At 32.6% G+C, this 17,414-nt stretch overlaps 1 protein-coding gene across 6 annotated transcripts in view; it reads right to left on the bottom strand.

The window, feature by feature from the left end:
- Positions 1-1,534: 1,534 nt before the first annotated feature.
- Positions 1,535-17,414, bottom strand: part of Pum2 (pumilio RNA binding family member 2) — an 84,624-nt gene continuing 68,744 nt past the window's right edge. For 4 of the 6 annotated variants that reach the window (XM_047522235.1, XM_047522240.1, XM_047522237.1 and 1 more), the window contains 8 exons: positions 10,555-10,822; positions 9,736-9,865; positions 8,114-8,248; positions 6,426-6,563; positions 4,888-5,013; positions 4,556-4,677; positions 3,529-3,721; positions 1,535-2,022 (listed from right to left, as the gene is read on the bottom strand). In XM_047522235.1, the coding sequence (XP_047378191.1) occupies positions 1,891-2,022; positions 3,529-3,721; positions 4,556-4,677; positions 4,888-5,013; positions 6,426-6,563; positions 8,114-8,248; positions 9,736-9,865; positions 10,555-10,822 (1,244 nt within the window). In that variant the 3' untranslated portion in view covers positions 1,535-1,890. The remainder of the gene's footprint in view (positions 2,023-3,528; positions 3,722-4,555; positions 4,678-4,887; positions 5,014-6,425; positions 6,564-8,113; positions 8,249-9,735; positions 9,866-10,554; positions 10,823-17,414) is intronic. The other 2 variants (XM_047522236.1, XM_047522241.1) reach the window with 1 other exon arrangement.

Below are 17,414 nucleotides of genomic sequence, written 5' to 3'. Positions count from 1 at the left end.
CATGTTCATTTTAGTTTTCAGCATTAAACATAAATGGGTCAACATAAATGTTTATACAAAATACTGACTTCAACAAAATACAAAGCACTTTCTTTATCTTTCAGAAACTGAATATACAAAGCAAGTTTTTTTCCAAAATATTTTCATAGGCAAAGGATTAAAAACGATTTTAATTATACACATATGGTCACAATTTTGCCTTAAAAAGATTGTTGGGAAATGTACATAAGGCCGCTTGTAAATGTACATCATGTTACTGTTATAATGTCTTATGTCCAGAGAAAAAAAGTTATCATACAGATTTGCTCTTACTTGGGAGTAGGCTATTCAAAAATACAGTACTCTTCTGTACAAAGAAAAAAATCACATCACATTTAATAAGATGGAAAAAGCATTGGCCTCCTTGGTAAGCAAATATCTCAGTCCAATACTTTCTATTATGCACAATACCCTGACTTCAATTGAAAATGATCCAAATCCTAGCATGTCCGTATTAACAGAGTCAACAACTATGTTATAAAACAAAATGTTTCTCACAATAATAAAAAGAAAGCTGGTTCATACTTCTGAAACCATATAAAGATAAAAAATTTTTAAAAAATCACTCTCAATTTGGAGAAATAAATTTACATTATACAACACTATATTGCCAGGTCAAAGAGGGCAGGGACATAAATGTACACTAAAATGCAAATGTTTCCCAAAGAGATAAAACAAATTCCATTTACAGCATGAAGGTTTACAAATGTACACCTGTACAACCAAGGAAAGTGTCACTACTAAATTAGCAAGGCTTTTAGAATAAACATTGAAACAAGATTTGCTTTTAAAGTGTAAACTTACATCTATTACTACACACACAATGCATATATTTATAGGAAGCAAAAAAAGCTATCTGAATATGTAATCATGCTTAAATGTTGAGCTATCAAATTCACTTTTCAGTGGCCCCTTTTCACCTGTTTCCTACTTTCTGCATCTACTAGGAAAAAGCAAAATTAAGCTCAACACGTCCTCAACATGTTTTTGTAATTCTATAAGCAAAACAAAATACAAATTTCCACTCTTTCTCATTGCAAACCAAACTGAAAAGTTAATATGAAACTTCTCATTTAGTGCACTTAGCTGGATGGAAGTGTCACCATGATTTTGTTTTTTTCCTAACTCTTACAACAATTACATATGTAAGTATATACAACACTTCTGTACATTGCCAGAGACATTATAGGGCAGTATCTGTATTAAAAACCACATCAACCGTAAATAACGTTAAGTTCCTTTTATCTCAAATCATTTTATTCTTGTCTTACTTGCTGAGTTTTTATTTGCATGATAGTTTGTGAATTATCAAAATACAACTTAACTTTCTCTTTTTAAAATATTAATAATATTTATGCAGTTGATTGTTAATCTGTTATAAAAGGCTTCACGCAAAGGAAAAAAAAATAAGGACTATAATTCTATATACATCTCTATAAACCTGTTGTGCTATGGGGTTGTAGACCTACCAGACTGCAAGCCAGTTTTTTAAAAGAATACTGTACTTTTTCCTTTAAAAACTATTTTTGTGACTTTACAAGATAAAAATTTACAAAATATGTGACAACTTTTTTTTTTTTTTGATACAGTTACATCATATACAGGCATTCTGTGCTTTGCCAGCAATCCAATCTGATAGGTCTCCATTCAGGGCTGAATATAATTTATAATTCACCACCCCCACCCCCCAAATATACACAAGAACCTTAAAAAATTTACAAATGGATGAATAAAGTCAATAAATACTTTTGCATTAAAAAAAATTGAAGATTCATAGTTGAGTTGTGTTTTGATAATTCACAAAAGAAATATTCTTCTCACATGGTTAAATCATCTTCCTTCTTTTTTCCTTTACAGCATTCCATTTGGTGGTCCTCCAATAGGCCCTAGATCTGGGCTATTTTTCAAATAATATTTTTCCAACTTGGCCAGTATATGCTTTCCATATGTGTATTTGCGCAAAGTAGTAATGTGAGGTCGAATCTGAAAAACAAAAAATCTGCTTAAGAAATCTGAGTTATTTTAGGTTCCTGGTTCTTAAAAAAGCACCCTCAAATTTGGGTAGTTCACAGGAATAATCACATTTTAACAATTTAAATTCAAAGCAGTTCTCGTCCATTCAATTTTCCACAAATTTCTGCTCTGAAATTTGTAAAATGAATAAACAAACCACTACTTTTAAATATGTCACATGCAAATAGAGTAATACACAATACACAGTAGGAAAGTTTTGCTAGGAGTTTTAACGTTCTTTAAAAACCCTATCTTTATCTTTCCTTCCAGACTGGCAAGGCTAAAAATAAATGTTAATTGCTAGATTGATGAAGGTATGGTAAAACAGGCACTCTTCTCACATAATGGATAGGCAGAACCATAAACTTGGCAGTATCTATTAAAATATAAAATGTTTACATGCTTTGACCCAGTCACTCCACATCCAGAAATCTACACTACCCACACATTTAATTATGCAAGGTTTTTATATACTTATAATAATCCAAGTTTCTTAAATATGATGTTGGCTCAATAAACTATGTAGCTGTTAAAAATAAGATCGACACTTTTGTATGCATGATTTTAAGCAGAAACACTGAAGTTAAAAATAAGAACTGGGGCCGGGGAGATAGCTCAGTCGTAGAGTGCTTGCCTTGTAAGCACAAGGCCCTGGGTTTGATCCCCAGCAACCAAAAAAAAAAACCAAAAAAAAAAAGAACTTAGTACAAGTTGAAGGATAGTTTTCAAAAACTGGCACTATTATTAAGTTACTAATTATTATATATTAGCTACTAACTGACCCCAAAACACTTTCATGGCAGGAAGGGATCTGAAGCCTCTAAGTCCCAAGTTTTCAATTCCATGAATATAATAATTATTTCAAAGTTACCATAGCAGTATATTGTTGCTCAATTAAAGTTTTTATAAGTGCTCTACATCTGGGATAATGGAACAAAATGGGTTAAGAGATCATTTGCCTTCTATATGATGAAATCCAAAGAGGTTATATAATTTGCTTCATGTTTCTTAAAGAAAATTAGAAAAAGTTCCAGAGCATTAAAATATTATTTCTTCCAGTGTATTTTTTTTTTTTAAATAAGTTTTCCTAAGGCAAGTAATGATTTCTTAAACAGTCATTAGATTCTAGGAGGAAAACAAACTCAAAAAGTATTAGGAGGTACTACTACATGGGAGGAAAAAAGCAAATTAACCCAAGTCTTTGGTTAGTGGGAAAATCTAATTACATTTTAAAAATTAATGTTCAGTTCATGTTCTATGAGCTAAATAAGAGGATGAAAAGAAAAAAGCTAAACATAGGTAAACAGATGAGAAATGAATATTTATTTTACTGAACAGGTTACCTTAAGAAATTAATAAAAAGAAGACTATCGGAAGGTTATCCATGGGTTTTTTCTTTCCAGTTATAGCACGTACAAAGAAATTATACCTAGGCAAGTTAAACGTGTAGCTGAAGTCACACAAACTATGTATTACCTTGTGCATGATTATCTTTCTCTGAGCAGGTTCAGCCATATCAATCATCTTCTGAACCACATAATTGGCATACTGATCCTTCATCATGGTGTATAAGGCACTGTGAGGACCATCATTCTGGCAGCAAACTTCATCAATCAGTAAAGCTCTCTCAGCACGGGAGGCATGAGTAACACACTTTTCTACCACATTGCTAAAAAAACAAAAACTTTGTTATTTTTTTCTTTATAGCAAGATGTCCATGACTTTTCAAAGAATTTGCTACAACATATTAGAAAACAGAAGAGACAGTAAGATGGGATTCTTTTGTTTTACAATTAGATTAAAAATAGGAATTTGGGCTGAGCCATGTGGTGCACACCTATGATTCCAGCTACTTGGGAGGCTGAAGCAAGAGGACTGCAAACTCGAAGCCAGCCTGGACAACTCAGCAAGACCCTGTCCCAAAATAAAATAAAATACAAAAAATAATTAAAAAGGGCTGGAATGTAGCTCAGAGTAGAGCACTTGTCTGGCATGCATGAGGCCCTGGGTTTGATCCTGGGCACTGAAAGAAACATAGGACCAACCTACCCTTTGATATCTGCAAGTTTAATTATGGGTGTTAAAATTATAATCCAAAAAAGGAAACCACATTGTTAATAAAGTCTGACTTTCAGGAACATGTACTGAATACATTTGCATTTCCTTACTGGTCTAAATACAGATTCAAAAGTAGAACAAATGTGGGTTAAACCAGTTAGTTATGTGTATTAAAATGAAGGGGGGGCGGGCAATGTTCTTGTAGTCCTGTATGCACTTTTTCTTTTGAGACTGAATCTTGCTATGTTGCCAAGGCTAGTATCAAGCTTATGAGCTCAATCAACTCTCCTGTTTCAGCCTCCTGAGTAACTTTGATTATAGGAAAGTGCCAGCCTGCCTTTATATTCTTTTAAAAGTCACCAAAAAAGATTATCCTTCAATGATATATACTTTATGCATTCCTGATGAAAAAACTGATCCCTGGAATTAGAAAACATTGCAATACCTGGCAAATTTGTGTTGACTCAGAGCTAACACCTTTCCTCTGATTTCAGAAACAATTTTGCTCTTGTCTTCAGGTCGACCATGTTCCAGTACATGCTGAATAACATAATTGCCATACTGATCCTACAGAGAGATATTAAAAAAGTATTTTTCTAACAGTTGTTCCTTTAGAATAAAGCTTCCTTAAAAAGATGTTAATCATTTGCCCCCAAATCCAGTATTATCAAGAGAATACAATAAACTCATTTTACTGATTCTATAATAATAAACTACATTTCTTAAAAAAATTTTTCAAGAACATACACACATTTCAAATTATTAGGGAATTTATACCTGTACTAACTGCTCTGTATGTTGGTGAAGTTCTTCCAAGATGGGTAAGGTCTGTTCTGCAGTACAATGCTCTAGAATACGCTGAATCACTCTGCAGCCGTAAGGATGGGTGGAGAGCACAAATACCTTAAAACAAAATAATTAAAATTTATACTTCTGATACTTTTAATAGTTCAATAAGGTAAAGATGTTTCAGATGAAACAAGGAGTTAGTTTAAAAGAGGATGATAGATTCAGTTTAATATAATGCCTACCATGGTAGCAAAGACTGGAAGGTTGTGGGAGAGAGTACTGAACTTAAAGATATTTTAACTTAATTCACAGATATAAGCAGTAAATAACCAAAGAGTTACAAGTAAACACAGATTATACATGCAAATTTCTGTTCACAAAGGTCACATGTGCAGGTACATGAATTACAAGTGTGTCTAGAACTATGGCCTAACTTTTTAAAATGCAGAAATGTAAAAATTACATCTTGAAAATATGAAGAGATGGTCTACCCACTTCAAAAATCAAATATTGCTTATACCAGAGATATACGACAGCTACAGGATTCAAGTGAAAAGCATCAGATATCAAGAAATTAACACTGGTCAAAGAGAAGAGGAGTATTTTCACATTGCACTGAAAATATGTTGACTACTAGAATATAAAATCTATCAGGAACTCAGGAAAAAATTACAAAATCTAAAGCCAATTACTTAATATTTATTACCTAAACAACAGCATGACATTAAAAAACTGCACCTGTATTTGAACTGCCAATTTCACATGAAGTTCTCTAAAAGTGAAATGCAACCAAAATAGCTTCAAACTCTCAATGAAAAGTCTGCAAGGATCAGATTAAAATGTGGAATGTTTCAGATGAAAGTAATAAACATACAAGTGGTTTTGTTCTTTATTAAATGAAATAAAAAACTGACATTTCACTGAAATGAATACCAATTAAAAAAAAAAAAACTTAGGCCATGTTTTATTGGTTATACATGTTTGGAATGTCAGCCAATGTATTTGTCAGTTGTGATTTTTATTCACTGTTACACTCTTTTTTTTTTTTTTTTCTTTTTGCAGGGCTGGGGATCGAACCCAGGGCCTTCTTGCAAGCACTCTATGGATTGAGCTATCTCCCCAGCCCGTCACTGTTACACTTTTATGCATGCTTTAACAACTTATTACTTTTTAAATCTAGAGTGAGTGTTATAAGAGTATTGTATCTTTTTTTGTGATACCATTAAGACTTCTCTCCTTAGCCCCTCGGCCTCAGAAATTTGGAAAACATGTGGTTTACTATTTTAATAGTGATTATCTTTACTTCTTAAAACATGACCAAACTACTAAGTTTTTCAACTTGGGGGTGGGGGAGAAACACTATCCAATGACTATAAAAGAGGTAGAAATTAATGCACATTTACTGTCTTGTTTCTTATTTTTGTATGCACATGCTGGTATTATCTTGAGACTCAAGAAAAATGTTAATATCCAAAGTCTAAAATAATGCCCCACTAACAAATCCGAAGCCAAAAAATCAATCTTACTTGTCCTTTGAAAGCATCAATGATGAACTGCAGTGACTGTGGCTGAACACATTCAATACATTTTTGTACAACGTGGTTTCCATTCTGATCTTTCACACATTTGAGTACATGACCATCTAGCTCCTTTACCATTTCACTCTGCAAAAGAGAAGATGCCATTTAAAATTAACTAATCAAACATAACAGGATTAAAAAAATAGGTGAGTAAAACATCACACACAAAAATATTTCCTATATTTTTTTAATATATGAAAATTAAAAAAATTTTCCCCCTGAGGTATAATTAGAGGAAATCATTGAAGCTGAGAATTATTAAAACATATTACAGGACTATAATGTTAATGACACACATTGAAATGTAACCTCATGATGCTGAATTTGCATTGTAGATTAAACTACTATATACATCTTCCACTAATCAGCTGGTACCTAACACATTTTAAAGAATTTTAAAGTTTTACCTTACTTATTAGCCTCTCTGCTGCCCTCAAACAGGAACTGCTATTTGTGGTGGTACTGGGGATGAACCCAGGGGAGCTCTACATGGAGCTACATTCCTAGTACTTTTGATTTTGAGACAAGGTCTAGCTAAGTTGCCCAGGTTCGTCTAGAAATTTACATCCCCTTGCCTCAGGCTACCAAGCAGCTGGGATTACAGGTGTACTCCACTGCATCTGGCTTTCTCATAGTCTGTTTAATCTCATATAAAAACCCCACTTAGGGTCGCTTCACAGTATACATATACATATATGTGTATACACACACACACACACACATACACATACGTACACTTAAAAATTTCTTATTTATTGGTGCATTATAATTATACATATTAGTGGGATTCACTATTACATATTCCTGTGCACGCACATAACAGAAAAATAAAATTTGGTCAGTTTTGTTCCCCAGTACTTCCCCTTTCCTCTTCCCTTTACAATATGTATTTTAACATTGGGAAAATTAGCATTGACTCTTATTCTCTACTCTCAATATTCTTGTCTATTTAAAATAATTTTTAAAAAGTATCAGGAATACATGACTAGAATTGCATTAATCCTTTAATAACTTATTTACACTTTCTATCCAAGTATATTTCCTCATTTAACTTACATGTGTCTCTTAAGAACTGCAAATCTTATTAAGAGGATTATGAAGTTACTTTTTGTTGGACTGGACTTAAAAAAAAAAAAAAATATATATATATATATATACACATATATGCCCTTATGTATACCTTACATAAAGCCAGCACAAATGAATGCTATGCTATTTTGAAATTTTTATTCTTAAGTCATTAGATACAACCCCAATAAATATTCAGTAAAATACATTTTGATATCACGGAAAATCAAATTACTGACTGATATAACAAAAACAAATCATGGGCTGTGGCTGTAGCTCAGTGGTACAGTATTTGCCTAGAACATGCAAGGTCCTGGGTTCAATCACAAGTACCAACTATAACAACCAAAAAACATGCATTATTTGACCTTATGCTTGCCACATACCAGGCACTCAAATACTCTCACTGAGAGATGGAAAGAAGGGAATGAATGGACAGATCAAAGATCTGCTCTGTTAACTTTTAAATAGTAAGGAGTTATTTTAGCCTTAACTAAAAAATTTAGTCTAGTGTGGAAATATCTAAAAATTGAATAAAATATTACAAAATTTTTTTCTTAACTTACAATTACCTGCTGGTCAGAAGAAATAGACTCTAATGCTTTTTGAATAACACGGCAGCCATACATCTGTAAGGCTAAAGGCAGAACATGACCACGAATACGAGTAGCCAAGGCTAATTTTTGATCCAAACTCCCAAACTGACAGAAAAGAAAGTAACATTAATAAAATATTATTTTATTAAACTTGAATAAGATGCTTTGTCATCTGTTCAACCAGTTTTAAAAATATAACTATCTCCCTTTTATTAAACTGTATTATCTACAATTTTGTTACTACCACATTAACTACTGTTTAAAGTGATATTAGTCTTTTAAAGTTACACATCTTCATTTCTAACACCCCCCCCAACATCTTTAATACATGAACTTTGGAGCCATACTTTCAGACCACCAGAACTCTCTTACCCAGATAATTTTCAAATCGTATTCTGATACGATTGAAGAGAAAACTGTTAAACCATGATACAACATAGATGTTTTAGGTATAAACTAAGAATTAGATAAATTACCAAACAACACACAAATTCAAAGACTACAGTGGCATTCATTAACTGGTTCACCTCAGACTTATTCCTAGGATTTTGTATTTTACATCAAAATTAACAAACTTTAAAGTAGGTCCACATGTGTAAAATTTTAAAAACTGTAACATACACACATATACATATCCACACCCACCCCATAAAATATACCATTTTAATGTCTATAATTCAGTGATATTAACTACACTCACTCTGTTACATAACCATCATCATTCTGCCCATATCTTTTGGATATCTTCAAACAGAACTGCTGTATCCATTTGACAATCACTTTCCATATTCCCCTTTCCTCCCAGCACCTGGTAAGCCCTCATCTACTTTATGTCCCTATGAATGTGCTGTTGTAGATATTTCATGTAGATGGAAACTGATATTTGTTCTTTTGTTGTCTGGTTTATCTGACTTAGTTCTTCTACCATGTGTCAGAACTTCATTCCCTTTGATGGCTGAGTACTATTTTGTATATAACATTTTATTTATCCATTTATCTGTTGACTGAAACTGGATCATTCCCCAAATTTGGCTATTGTAAATAATGGTACAAAGAACACTAGTGTTCAAGTTCCTGTTTTTAATCCTTCAGAGTATTTGAAGAGAACTGCTGAGTTGTTCAGTAATGCTGTTAAGTGTTTTGAGGAACCACCAAACTCTTTACAGCAGCTGCACCATTTTGTATTCCTATCAGCAATGTATGAGTGTTATGTCTCCACATTGTTAACCATACTTGATATTTTCCATTTTTTTTTAACTTATAGCCATCCTAGTAGGTATAAATAGCATCACCTTGTGGTTTTTTGATATACATTTCTGTAATAACTAAGGATGCATCTTTTTGTGGATTAATGGTTATTTGTATTTTCTATGGAGAAATGTCTATTCAAGTCCTTTATTCACATTTCAATTGGGTTGTCTTTTTGTTGTTGAGGTGTAGGACTTCTTTATATATTTAGATATAAAATCTCATCAGATATATGACTTGCAAATATCTTTGTATGAAAGTGACTATTACCAATGTTCAGAGATTTTCTCAGCTTTAAGTATATGGATTATAATTGAATACACAAACATGCAATGCATGCTTACCTCAAAAAACTTCTGTATAACGTAGTTGCCAAAAACATCAGTCATTAATTGATAAGCCGCCTGTAAAATTTCATTAAATACCATCTGTCGCTCGGCTGGAGTAGCTCTCTCTAACTTTTGCTGTATAAACCTATGAGGGGAAAATTTTTAAATACCATGACAATGGTTGAAAATAAGCTTTATTTCTTACTTGAACATTACATACACACACTCTTCCAGAAATGTTAACACTTTATGTATATAGCTAGTTTAAAACAAAACACAAACATTATGAAGTATCTGTTTATAATATCTTAAAATATACTTAACTTTCAGTTATAGAGAGATAAAATTTGTATGCAACTAATCTAAAATTGCTTGTTAAAAATTACAGGTTTATCATAAAATAAAAAATACAAAAAGAAAATACCTCAAATTTAATTAATGTTAAATTCCATTTTTTTAATATCTATTTCGAGAATGCTAATTCACACATACCACTCCAAGCATCACATCTAACATATTTAATGTAAAAATGCGCTGAATTTTCATATAACAAATGCAGCATATTTCAATTTGAATGATATCACACTGAATACCAATAAAGCAACACTCATGTGTAACTAAAAAGAACAAACAAAAAGCAACACAAAAAATTTTAACTACACATGAATTTTTATAATTTATCCTAATGTGAAAAAAAAAAACATAATCCGTAATGGTTTTAAGAGCTTCCAATGTCAATGCTGGTTAGCTAAGGCAAGACAAGAAAAATTTACACTTTTTATTATAAGGCAGCAATTTTCAAAGCAGAAAGTATCAAGAATCATAAACACCTACCTAGAACCATGCTGGTCTTGAGAAAACTCAACTATATGTCCAATCAAGTCTCTAAGTTGAAGGTTTGGGAAGCGGTTGTTTCTGAAATCTTCCAATAATCTACTGCGGCCAGAGGGCATAATATCAGACCTATTATACCGAAGCCGAGAAGGAGGAAAGAGCTGGCTGCTGGAGCTAAATAGACTGGAAGTGCTTGAAGCACTTCGATATTTTGCTTCTGCTCCAGGTGCTGCAGAGATATATCGACCACTACCATTTGTCAGTCCTCCTACAACAAAGCAGCTGTGGTCAGCAGATATTTTTGACAAAGTTATTTCTCAAATTTATATTACAAATTCAGTCAACAAATACATATCTCCCCCCCATTAATTCCTATTTGTTATGAGAGGAAATTAAGCTTAGAGGAGAAAAACCTCACACAGGTTTAATGTATATGGTTATTTGAAAAATGAGACTAAAAAACATCAGAAAAATAAACCCGCATCTGCTCTTGGCAGTTAAACGTGTATAGTAAGATCTAAACGTGTATAGTAATGCCATATGTATTCATATTGATACCAAAATCCTAACAGCATCAATAAAGCTTTCAGTAACATTAACAAGCAAGTTATAAATAGCCAGCAAACAGATTTTAAGCCACTGAAACTACATGATTAAAACCCACTTGAAGTATTAATGGAATAACATTGAGTGTTAAACCAGTACTTTCTGAGAAAACATTAAAAATACATTGTCTTATATATTTCTACTAAAGAAAAACCGTTTAATTCAATGTTTGAAGCTTTAAAAAATATTGATTCAAATTATACCCAATTTTTAAAAGTTCTTAAAATTTTAATTAAAAGTACTATCCATAAAATACTATTATTTTGCAGACAGTCGTAAAAAACAGCAGTTATTCCCAGTTTTAACCACTTATGATGCATAAAAAAGCTTGAAACTTATGTCTCATTCAAGAAAATTAAAAGGCAAAGAAATAAAAAAAATGCAAGAAAATTGTTATTATAAAGTACTTGACAGTGTCCTTTTAAAAATGAAAATGTAAATACAACTGTAAAAATGCAGATTTTAGTAGTTCAGAAAAATCAAATCCACCATCACCTGTTATTATATACCAACTCTGTTTAGAGTAGTGTGCTATGCAGTCAGTCAGAACCACGGGGAAGAGACATTCCCAAGGACACACTGTCAGTGCAAAGTCATACAGAGACATAAAAGGCCAAAAGGAATTATGAAGACAGGGAGCAAATAGGAGTTTCAATCCTGGAGATTGAATAGGGTTAGAGCACTCTTCTAAGATTCTCTGTTCTCATGGCCCTAGTTTTAATTTTTCTCCACTGAACTTTCCCATTGTACAACATATTACGCACTTCTTTATTTGAATCAACTCCTCCAATGTTAAGTGGCATTAAATTAGATAACCTGGCATCTAGACAATGTCTAACATATAGTGAATGGGTGCATAATATTTACTGAATGACAATTAGAAAGCATAAACATTTTATGTAGCACGGACTGCCTAAGGTTTCGTTGTAGCATATCTTGTTTAAAATGTGTAAATAAACAGTTCATCTTATACAACAAAATCACTAATAACAAATTCTTGTTTTTTCTTGTTCTACACATTATACTCAGTAACCACAGATGAAATATGCAGACTAAGTGTTCAGTGTTTGAATACTATCTCAATTTTATCACTACTTTCAACTCTCCCAGTTCCCATTATTTGTTTATATAGTTTCATGAAATGTTCACAAACAATAAATGATAACTAGCCCATCTGATTTACAATGCAATTACTATGATATTTAAAAATGCTACTTTAATTAGGTCTTTATCATTAACATCCCGTGTGTCACTGGTTTTTTTTTTTTTTTTTTTTTTTTAGCATCCTGGCCTTTTTTGTAGTGTAGTTTACTTTTTCAATATTTTTACACACATGAATTTTATTTCTCCTTTCAAAGGCCATTTTGCTGATATGGTAAAATATGACATCCTGTTGAGTATGTCCTCAATATGTTTTCAAATCTATTTAAAACCTATTTCTCATACAATTTTCCTTGTAGTACACTAACTGTTCACCTTTTTCTTTTCTCTCTTTTTTTTTTGTCTTGGGGATTGAACCCACTGGTGCTTACCCATTTGAGTCACATCCCAGTCCTTTTTGTATTTTTTTTGGAGACAAGGTCTCACTGAGTTGTTTAGGGCCTGAGTTGCTTAGGGCCTAATTTGCTGAGGTTGGCTTTGAATTCAGGATCCTCCTACCTCCCAAGTCACTAGTATTACAAGTGTGTGCAACCATGACTGGCATACTTTATTCTTTACTATCTCAGTACCACTGCTTTAAACATAGGGTTAAATTTTATACTTTATGGAATAAAGATTTTCAATACCAAATTAAAAAATGCATACTTACCCCAGGAAATAACCAAACCAATTTTATTTGGTACCTGGAATGTCTCTCATATCTAGATTTTCTTTAATTTTGTTCTATCAGTTCCTAACACCCAACTCCTGATGTACTCTTTGCATGGCAATTGTCTAGTAAGCTAAGCTGCCTTGAGTTTTAAAAATCTTAGACTTTAAGCTCTAAAAACCCGGCCTCAATTATGAAACAAGAAAAATTATTTTACCCAGTAGGATACCTGCCTTACATTAATTTTTACTCAGCATTTAAAACCCAATTTGTAATATTCATTAAACATTTTAAATGTGGTAGTTTAAACATTAAAAAAAGGTCACCTAAAACCTGTGGGGTTGAGGAACATTCTAACAAAACAATGGACCTATACCCATGTTCTCCAAAAAAAGAGAAGGTAATAAAAAACAAACAGCTCAAGATTGGGGAACCATGAAAAATAAATGTAATACATAATCACTTAGGGTTCCTGGTTGACTGGATAATAGGCTCCCAAATCAATCTCCCTCCCTCTCTTTGTTATAACAAACACTGGTGAGGCAACTGGCAGCACTGCAATAAAGTTGGCTGACTTGCTAGTAATATTGCTCACATTAATCTCCCGACTTTAATAATTGTGGTTACATGAAAGACTATCCTCATTTTCAGGAAATACATACTGGTGAATTTATAACTACAGAACTTCATTATTGCAACTTCATCTTCAAAAATAAAATTGTGCTTTTTGTATAGGGGATACAGAAAGGATGATAAAATGAATGTGGTAAAGTGATAACATTTGGAGAATGAGTGAAGAATATCCTGGGACTTTTAAAACACAAGTTATATGCCTTTCCAATAATCCTAAAACTATTCCAAAATTAGTTAAAAACAAACACACAAACAGGTCACCCATTTCACACTTCTGATGTTCGTAGTCTAAAGGCAGGTTATGTTCTGTACCAGATGTGCTAGAGGGATAACAGGTTCTTTCATCATTTAGTCTCCACCACCACTCACTACTTCTTAAAGTCTATTGTTCTAGAATCTTTCCCTATTAAACACCAGAAGTAAAAAATATTTAAAAACACAGGAGAAAACAGGGGTGAAAAGCAATGCAACAACTGAAAAAAAAAATCTGACTAGCCTTTGTTTTCTAACCTCCTGAGATTGCAAAGGCAGGTCCTCAACCTGTTTGTCAGATCATTATATTCTTTTAAAAACAGAGATGCCTAGCTAGGCACAGTAGCACAAACCTACACTCCCACTGAGGCTGAGGCCTCAGCGACTTTGTAAGATCCTGACTCAAAATAAAAAATAAAAGGACTACAGATGTAGCTCAGTGGTAAAGTGCCCCTGAGTTCAATTCCCAGAATCAACCAACCATTTGATGATAGGTAGGAAAACAGATTTCTGAGCCGTACTTTAGATACTGAATTACCTTTTCTTTAATTTTTACTTAAAAAAAAAATCTACCTGATAGCTATTCTGATAGAAGAGTTTGAAGAACAACAAATTAGATCAAAGTAATTTATTTAAAGGTTTAATTTTATAACATGTCTCAACTACTAATTTCAAATAAAAATGGCAATTCAAGATTTGGAGTCCTGCACAGTGCACAATTACATAAAAACCAAAAGGGACAGTGTTTCAGAAGGCAAGGCTCTGGAGAATCAATGACATAGAAGGAATGGGTAGTTAAAAAAAAAAGCTAAATTGAATAGTCTAGTTTATGGCATTAACTTTACCTTTAGCCTGCAGAGGTCCATTTAGTGCTCTAGTTCAGTATTTTTTCTCTAATTCATTTTCAAAAGAAGTATTTGGAACACTCAAAGTAGACTTTAAAAACCATGGATAATCTGACCTTCTACTACATCTATTTGCATGTTGCTTGGAAAAAAAGACTCCACAGCAGAGATTCTCGATATGCACACAAATGACTTTGGGATCATGGTAATTTATTTCTAAATACTCACAGTTGACAGTATAAAGTAGACCTTGGGTCCAAAGCATATAGTAATTTATTACTTTGTTGAGAAAGAAAAATTACTTTGTTCAGAATAAAACTATTGTGAGTATAATTCAATATACTCTCTCTGGATATTATTCATGGCCTTGTTATCCTTCTGTACATAATTGTTTTAAAGAGGCAGTTATCTGAATATTCTGTATAAGACTATGGTAGGCAAATTTGGAATAAAATGTTATACTGTGTTGTGTCCTCCAAAGTCATTATTAAAAATGTTTTAAGTCACCCAGTTGTGGCAATTTGTTCCATATCAAACCTCCAAGTTCTTCTACCTTCTACCCATTACCCAGTTGCCTAAGACGTCAGACTTTGAGTTGGTGAACCAGAGGGCCAACTCCATAGTGCTGAGTTGTGTCCCTCCCCCCAAATATGTTCATTTAAGTTCTAATCCCTAGTATCTCTGAATATGTTATTATTTGGAAATAAGGTCTTTGCAGGTGTTACCAAGTTAAAATGAGGTTATATTGGAGTAGGATGGGTTCTATCCAATGATTGGTGTCCTTATAAGAAGATTTAGATAGAGAACACTATGTGCCGATGGAGATGGAGTGATGTATCTACAACCTATAGAAAAAAGAATTTCCGGGAACCACCAGCAGCTGGGAAAGGGAAAGAAAAGATTTATTCACTAGAACCTTTTAGAGCATGGTCATGCCTACACCCTGATTTTAGATTTCCAGCCTTCAGAACTGTGAAATAAACTTCAGCTGTATGAAGTCATCTAATTACAGTAATCTGTTATAGTAGCCCTGTAAAAGTAATACAAATGCTGTCCTTTTTTCAATTACAGAAAATTAAGCATTAGCTAGAATGCTTAATGTTAAAAATGTTTATATAATACACACATACATGCTTAAATGAAGATTATTAGGTCATTGATTAAAGTTAAAATGAGACAGTATTTCCTTCTAGACTAATATACAAATGACTCAAATGTATGATTCCTTTTTCCTCAAGACTCAAAAATTTTTTATATATGTATTGCATTTAAAGTATAAAACCATTTTTATTTTTCTCTAAACTGGCAAGTTTGTTCTATTATTTTATGAGCTTGAACGTAACACTGCTACACAAGAATGTCATTCTCTTAATAAACCTGAGACAAATGCATTCCATTTTACTTACACTGACAACATACTTAAGCTGAACGACTCATTCAGGGAAGCATTAAGTAATAATTAGACTGAAATTTACTTATTTTCTTTTTTTGCAGTACTGGGGATTTAATCCAAGGGTGCTCTATCACTGAGCTACAATCCCAGCGCTTTCATTTTGAGACAAGTTCTTAAGTTGTCCAGGTTGGCTTTGAACTTGTGGTCCTCCTACCTAAGCCTCCCAAGTAGCTGGGTTTCAGGAAGGCATTATCATGCCTGAACTGGACTAAAAATTTTTAAAATGTCAGAATGATTCACTTAGAAGTTTTCAGCTAAACTCTGCTATATCTCATAAAAAATATTTCATGTCACGCTGGGGTTGTAGCTCAATGATAGAGCACTTCCTAGCATGTGTGAGGTGCTGGGTTTGAGTCTCAGCACCACATATAAAGAAAGATCCACTGACAACTTAAAAAAAAAAAATTAATGTCATATGCCACCCCTGGAAAATGGAGTTATGTTTTAAATACATAAAAATATTTGAATTATTGTTATCTATATATTTTCCATATAAAGAAACCAAAATTTTATTTTATTTTATTTTGTGCTGGAGATTGAACTTAGGTGTTTTATCACTGTGCTATATCCTCAGTCCTTTTTTATTTACTTTTTGAGAAGGGTCTCCTAAATTGCTTAAGAACCTTGCTAAATTGCTGAGGCTGGCCTAGAACTTGGGATCCTCCTGACTCAGCCTCCAGAGCTGCAGGGGTTATAGACATGCACCACTGTGCCTGTCAAGAAACCAAAATTTTATTCAGGAAAAGACTGAGGAAACAAAGACTTTAAAAAACAAAGCAATCACAGTTGAAAGTATAATCTTTCAAATCATTTTAGTAGGCTACTATTAAATGCATTATCGTGTTAAGTGTTATCTTAAATATAAAAAAATTTAATAATATGTAAACATAAGATATAAACTATAAACCAGTTATGTAATATAAAATAAAAATCTATTGCTTCTATTCCTACTGCTTATGATTCTCTTCTAAGAAATCTTATCTTACAGTCTCAAATATCTAAACTTAAACACATAAATAAAGGTAAAGGGTGATTACCATCACAGAAGATACTTAATCTTCCCTCATTCATCAAAAAGCATTTTTTAAAATTTAAAAGCATGTTTAACAAATCAAGATTTAATATAAAAACTATACACTCTTCAGTCTAGTACTATACATTTCTATCAATAACTTTTCTTGCTAATTTCCACTATTCTGTCAAAAGGGGTAGAGTTTTGTATGGTTTGAAAAACTGCCGGGATTTTGTAACTTTTGTGACT

Source organism: Sciurus carolinensis, chromosome 13 (genome assembly GCF_902686445.1).
Source record: "Sciurus carolinensis chromosome 13, mSciCar1.2, whole genome shotgun sequence".
NCBI classification, from domain to species: Eukaryota; Metazoa; Chordata; class Mammalia; order Rodentia; family Sciuridae; genus Sciurus; species Sciurus carolinensis.
Note: the sequence above shows the minus strand (reverse complement) of the source record. Positions and strands in the feature narration are given on the sequence as shown.